The sequence below is a fragment of the Nansenia antarctica genome (genome assembly GCF_963989245.1).
Source record: "Nansenia antarctica genome assembly, chromosome: 1".
NCBI classification, from domain to species: domain Eukaryota; kingdom Metazoa; phylum Chordata; class Actinopteri; order Argentiniformes; family Microstomatidae; genus Nansenia; species Nansenia antarctica.
The window spans coordinates 97,081,483-97,088,535 of NC_137674.1; the positions used below are offsets into that span (position 1 = coordinate 97,081,483).

The window sequence follows — 7,053 nt, forward strand, 5'->3', positions numbered from 1 at the left end:
GGCTGCAGGAGGAGCCCCAGCCTGCTGAGCCAGGGGACCCCCGCCAGGGGTCCGCGCTCCGAGGAGCTGCCCCTCTCCATCCCCGAGCTGCCCGTGGAGAGAGAGCTGAAGCTGGAGGAGTCTCCCACCACGCCGGGCTCCACCTCCACCTCCAGCCAGCTCACCAGGGCCGCCATCACACGTCAGTACCGGGCCAGCGCCGTCCCTCCCTCAGCCTGATCACTGGTCTGCTGTTGCTTCTCACCTGTTTCTTCTACAATCTGACCCCTCTCTTTCTTTCTCTCTGTGTGTGTGTGTGTGCGTGTCTGTGTGTGTGTGTGTGTGTGTGTGTGTGTGTGTAGCGGGTAGTTCAGGTGACGTGTGGGAGCGTCCAGACAGCTCCACCTCCACCCCGAAGGCCATCAGCGACCTGGCAGCTCGCAGGGCCCGCCACAGGCTGCTGTCTGGGGACGCAGACAAACACACCCCCTCCAGACCCCTCAACAAGGTCATCAAGTCCGCCTCCGCCACCACCCTCTCCCTCATGATCCCCGCAGGTCAGTGCTGTGTGTGTGTGTGTGTGTGTGTGTGTGTGTGTGTGTTAGGGGTGTAACGGATCACCTAACTCACGGATCGGATCGTGTCACGGATTTTGAGTCACGGATCGGATCATTTTTCGGATCAACACAAAACATATATATTTTTTAATAAAAACAAAATTTTCCTTGAATTCTGTAAAAACACCACTTTTAATGTGTGAAACAAAAAAACAACATTCAAGATGTCAAAACTGATATATATATCACATATATATAACATCTATATATAACAACATATATATATAACAACATATATATAACATCACTGCTGCAAAGTAACAGAGTACTTTTTTTGTGTGTTTACACAATCACCCAGGCTGCTTAGCGGGTGATATGACGTGATATAATTGGGACAGAGATGAGTGAATGAATGTTGTTGTCAACTCAGTACACATGCAGAGAGTGAGAATAAAGCGCACATGATTGTTTTTCTACCGGTTACATTTGAATGAATGAATGGTCTTTATTGTCATTGCTACAGTACAGGTACCAAACAACGAAATTTAGGAGGGGTGGCTCCCCTGGTGTTAGAAAAAAAAAAAAAAAACGATTTTGCTATTGATCCGCGGTACACATGCGTTCCGAACCGTGGAGGGCGATCCGAACGGATCACGGATTATCCGTGATCCGTTACACCCCTAGTGTGTGTGTGTGTGTGTGTGTGTGTGTGTGTGTGTGCGCGCGTGGCGTGTGCGTGTGTTGCATAAAGTTTAAAATGTTTCTTGGAATATATGTTGATTATTTATTTATGACCCACTCTCCCCCTCCGCTCCGTCCTCAGACCACCACGGGGCCTCCCCATTGGCCAGCCCCATGTCTCCCCACTCCCTCTCCTCCAATCCCTCGTCCAGAGACTCGTCCCCCAGCCGAGACCTGTCCCCAGCCGTGGGTGCGGTCAAGCCCGCCTTCGTCATCCACAAGGCGGGGAAGAAGTACGGCTTCACCCTGAGGGCCATCCGAGTGTACATGGGAGACTCTGACATCTACACGGTTCACCACATGGTCTGGGTGAGTAGGGCGCAGAGGACACACTCGCTAGTACACATTTGCTAGTATACACTCGCTAAGGAACACTCGCTAGGAAACACTCGCTTAGGAAACCCTAGCTAGGAAACACTCGCTAGGAAACACTCGCTAGGAAATGCTCGCTGCTTCATGTTTTCACAAGATTGAAGTAACGGTAACAAACTCTGTCCAAACTCTCAAAGGCCACATCTGGTAGCTTGCTGCCTGTTCTTTTATATCCTGAATATAATATTGTTCACTTTCCTTTCTTATCCTTCCATCTCTATCTACCACTCCCTTCCTCCCTCCCTCCCTCTCTCACCCTCTCTCTCTCTCTCACCCTCTATCTCCCTCTCTCCCTCCTTCTCTCTCCCTCCCTCCCTCTCCCTCTCTCTCACCCTCTCTCACCCTCTCTCTCCCTCTTTCTCCCTCTTTCTCCCTCCCTCCATCACTCTCCCTCTCTCTCCCTCTCTCCCTCTCTCTCTCCCCCCCTCCCTCTCCCTCTCCCTCCCTCTCTCTCCCTCCCTCCCTCCCTCCCTCCCTCCCTCTCTCTCAGCATGTGGAGGATGGCGGTCCGGCCCACGAGGCGGGGCTGAGAGAAGGTGACCTCATCACTCATGTGAACGGCGAGGCGGTGCACGGCCTGGTCCACACAGAGGTGGTGGAGCTCGTTCTCAAGGTGAACACAGACAGAACACACACACACACACACACACACACATCCGTAAGCTGTCACACAGACACACACACACACGCACGCACAGATCTAACGCGGTCGTTGTCTCCGTCCCTCAGAGTGGCGGTAAGGTGTCCATCTCAGCCACTCCCTTTGAGAACACCTCCATCAAGGTCGGCCCGGCTCGCAAGACTGGCTCCAAGTCCAAGATGGCCCGGCGCAACAAGAAGACCAAGTCCAAAGACAGCCAGGACAGGTCAGTGGCGTCATGGGAAACTCTCAGCTCAACGATCTCACAAGAGAGAGAAGCTGAACTAATCATGATGAACATGATGTTTCCTATGACGGTGTGGTTGAATCCACAGTATGTGACTGTGTGTGTGTTTGTGTGTGTGTGTGTGTGTGTGTGTGTGTGTGTCTGTGTGTGTGTGTGTGTGTGTCTGTGCGTGCGTCCTTCCAGCAGTAAGAAGAGGAACTCCCTGTTCAGGAAGATCACTAAGCAGGCGTCCCTCCTCCACACCAGCCGCAGCCTCTCCTCCCTCAACCGCTCCCTGTCCTCGGGGGAGAGCGGCCCCGGCTCCCCCACGCACAACCTGTCCCCCCGCTCCCCCACGCAGGGCTACAGGTCCACCCCCGACTCTGCCCACTCTGGTAAGACCCCCCCGTACACACTTTGGATCTACACACACACACACACACACACACACACACACACATATTGGACACACACAACCACACACCTCGCCTGATTGATTTAACATTGTGTAAATGAAACCCACACATTGACTTAAATTACCGATATAAATCATGTTTTCGTGAGTCGTTTTATGAACGTTCTATGACGTAAGACGATACGAGTGTGTGTCTGACTGTGTCGTGGCTCCTGTGTTCTCCCAGTAGGGGGCACCTCGTCCCAGAGCAGCTCCCCCAGCTCCAGCGTGCCAAACTCCCCGGCCAGCTCGGGCCACATCCGGCCCAGCTCCCTCCACGGCCTGGCCCCCAAGCTCCAGCGCCAGTACCGCTCCCCCCGACGCAAGTCCGCCGGCAACATCCCCCTCTCCCCGCTGGCTCGCACCCCCTCCCCCACCCCCCAGAGCACCTCCCCTCAGCGCTCGCCCTCCCCCCTGTCCAGCCATCCAGGCATGGGCCAGTCGTTCCCCGTCAAGCTCCACTCCTCCCCCCCCCTGGTGCGCCAGATCTCCAGGCCCAAGAGCGCCGAGCCCCCCCGGTCGCCCCTCCTCAAACGGGTGCAGTCAGCCGAGAAGCTGGCGTCCTCCCTCTCCTCCTCCTCCTCCTCCCCCTCTCCGTCGGGGGCCGGGGGGGACAAGAAGCTGCCCGTCACGGGCCGCAAGCACAGCCTGGACATCTCCCACGCCGAGTTTAAGAAGGAGATGCTTCAGAGAGACCCCAGCCTACAGAGCCTCCAAGAGTCGGCCAGCGAGAGTCTCCTAGCGGGGGGGGGGGCGCGGGGGGGGCCCCGTCGAGCAAGGCAGCCTGCAGAAACACTCGTCCTCCTGCTCCTCCTCCGCCTCCCGCAAACTGGGGCGCCAGGAGGGGGACGGGGGTCCGGCGGGGTCTCTGGGGCTGGCGCCGGGGAAGAGCAAGCTGAAGGACAAGCTGTCGGCCATCAGGCAGGACCGGGCGGAGAGGAGGGAGTCCCTCCAGAAGCAGGACGCCATCCACGAGGTGGACTCCTCCGAGGACGAGACGGACGAGGGCTCGGAGGACAGCCAGGACGGGCGGAGGAGCACCTTTACCCCCCCGCTGCTCCGGCCCACCACCGTGATGGCCACCGCGCCCCGCACGGGACCGGGCGGCACCCTCCCCTCGCTCCTGTGTCTCTCCTCCTCCTCACTGACACACACAGCCTCCCCTCAGCCCAGCAGACCTACACCGGCACACACCCTGAGCTCTGCTCTCCCCGAGCACAAGCCCGCGCGCAGCTCTCCTGTCCTGGGAGGGAGAGACAGCAGCACAGCCTCCTCCCTGGAGGACCATGGAAGACGAGAGGGGAAGGTTCCTGAGTCCCTGCCCAGCACTAAGCCCACCCAGAGCCCCCTGACCAGCACCTTCGCCACCCCTGGCAGTGCATTCATCTCCGTGGGTAAGGATCTCTTCCTGAAGCCCGCCCCCCCCCAGGAGTGGAGGAGCCCCAAAGGGCAGAGCGGTGCCCGGGCCGGGTCCCTGGACAGCCCCAGGACCCCCACCAACACCCCCACCAACTCCCCCACAGACAGCACAGAGGCAGCCCACACCCCCACCTCCTCGGGGGGCAACACCAAGGAGCAGAAGGAGGCGGACAACCGGAGACAGGCCGCCGCCGCGGCCGCTGCCGCCCTCTCCTTCAGCCCCGCCAGCCCCCCGCCGCCTCCCCCCCCAGGGTCAGAGAGTGGGGTGAACAAAGTGGTGGCCCAGCTGGCCACCGTGGCTAAGAGTGTCCTGGGCCCCGTCAAACTCAGCATCCCCGGGATCAAGGAGGCCTCTGAGAAGGCCAAAGACCCCCGGGCCACCCCAGACTCCCCCCTCACCACCCCCGTCTCCTCACCCTTCCGAAAGCCCGCCCCGCCTCCGCCCCCGCCCCGCCTGTCTTCTGCGTCCCCCCCCATCAAGACTGAGCTAGCCCCCTCTCCTCCACAGAGGACCGCGGATCCCTCGGTCGGAGAGAAGAGGGGTCCTAAAGACTGCCCCCAGGCCCCCGAGGACCCCCCGGAGTGGCCGGTCACAGCGTTGCGTGGCACCAGGGAGAACGGCGCCTCTGCAGCCTCGCCGAGGCTGGGTGCCGCCACGCAAAAGCCCACCACCCCAGCCTCCGCCTTGGAGCAGCACAAGAGGCCGGACCCACAGGCCCCACAGAGACCCACCACCACCACCACCACCTCCACCACACCACCACAGGACAAAACCAGCAAGAAGACGTAGCATCCAAACAAAACAAAAACTACTCACCTGCAAAAATACAAAACAAAAAAAAACACCACAACACAGACTGCTGGCTTGAGATTTTAATTCACAAACTGCATGTTTGGAAGAAACAACCTATTAGAAACTTTTAACAACACACTAATTTGAGAGTATCGCCGTTGAAAGAGAAAGAAAGAAAGAAAGAAATAGAGAGAGAGAGAGAGAGAGAGAGAGAGAGAGAGGTGATAGTTCCATTCCGGAGTGTTCTGTGCTCTGTGTTGTCGTCATGCCCTTGTGGCATGTATCTTGTTCTTATACTTTGGTTCTTCTCTGTCAGACCTTGACTAATGTTCTTGTGAAGTCGGCAAATTTCTCTCTGCAAAGAAATATGGGGCTAGAAATAAAACAGCTTGTGTTCACACACACACACACACACACACACACACACGCACGCACGCACGCACGCACCAAGACACACCAACACAACACTATCTCTAATGATCTTTTCTTAGTACAGTATGCTGCCTCATTACCTTTCAGCTTGAAGTTAGTCTGAGCCCACTTCTGTTCCTAGACACTAGATAAGGTTGTGCCTTAAAGATTAATCCCCCCCCCCCCCCCCCCCCCCAACTGCAGGTCTGTCCAGCCGTGACTGGAAAAGGACGTATCTCAGCAATAAAAGTAGCGTATGCTTAGCAATCTGTATAAACACATTACAGTAGCTTAATGAAACAATCTGCTTCGGCCATGTTCACTCAGCACCTATAGCGGGCCAAATGACATCCTCCATTATCCCCTAACCCCCCCCCCCCCAGGGTCTGCCTCACACTGCAGTCTTTAACACTGCAGACGGAGGACAAACCTGGATCCCCCTGGCCGAGCATACTGCAGTCACACATCTACGTAGTGCTTGACTTATCGTCAGGTTTCTCTAGTCAGTTGCTTTAGTGTTTTAGACATGAAATTAAAATGAAATATCTCCATCCCCCATCTGCCTCATTGCCCCATCTGTGGTTGTCAGTGTAGCCTTCAGCTCTGTGTTAATATTAGCATGTGTCGTGGTAGCTAGGATGATAGCGAGACGGAAATAGAAGTCGGAATCATGTGACGCAACCAAGCGGACCAATCACAGAGCTCACGCTCTGACGCGTACCCGTACGCTCTGACGCGTAGTTACATTTTTGGAGAGGAGCGCGTCAACCCTCTCCGTAGGCAACGCAAGGCCACGCGGGCCTACGCAAGCTTACGCGTAGCCTACGGCGTCGATTTTACGCAGAACTTTAAATCGGCCTCAACTGTTCACTTTTGACTGCTCCCTCACAGCATGAGAGTGTCATAGTAACCTGAGGGGGTGGGGGGGATGGGCAGGTTAGAGAATGAATGTTGTTTTTTGTTTTTTTAATCTGAGGTTTTTAATGGGCTGCACTTGCTGTGGTAAACTGCACACGCACAGTGTAGTGGTCACACTGATGTAGCGAAGGGTTAAACAAAACAAAAAGGAACAGTCTTCTTCTTGTGGTGAAGCTGTGACTTTCATAGAAGAGAAGTGGGCCTTTCTTTTTTTTTTTTGCTGGAGTGTGCTACCCCCTGTAGTCCACATGGTGGCCCCTCTCCCCCTTTACAACTCAATTACCCAGACTGCACTCTCAACACAGAGGCAGAGAAGTCAGCTCACAGTCCCCAGAAAACGGACACGTTAGAGTGTCAAAGGTACTTAGGCACACAAGCCATCCACAGTTCACGGTTTTCCACATTCAAACGGACCTTTGTCTTTATTTCTAGCCCCTGCTCTGTTTCTTTTATTAGCCACTACGGTTTGTTGTTTTAGTATTTTGTATCTGGACCAACTTGCTGTGTTCTCTCTGTGTTTGCCTCTTATCCTGTAAAGTTAGC

The 7,053-nt window shown here is 55.7% G+C and overlaps 1 protein-coding gene across 1 annotated transcript in view; it reads left to right on the plus strand.

Moving 5' to 3' along the window:
* The window catches only part of mast2 (microtubule associated serine/threonine kinase 2), a gene marked incomplete at its 5' end in the record, with an annotated part of 130,315 nt that extends 124,984 nt beyond the window's left edge, over positions 1–5,331 (plus strand). Inside the window, 8 exon segments of the mRNA XM_080528135.1 lie at positions 1–181; positions 342–536; positions 1,360–1,586; positions 2,140–2,262; positions 2,379–2,515; positions 2,720–2,910; positions 3,157–3,728; positions 3,730–5,331. The exon segment at positions 1–181 is cut by the window's left edge and continues 148 nt beyond it. Coding sequence (XP_080384261.1) covers positions 1–181; positions 342–536; positions 1,360–1,586; positions 2,140–2,262; positions 2,379–2,515; positions 2,720–2,910; positions 3,157–3,728; positions 3,730–5,178 — 3,075 coding nt within the window. The 3' untranslated portion in view covers positions 5,179–5,331.
* Positions 5,332–7,053: the final 1,722 nt, after the last annotated feature.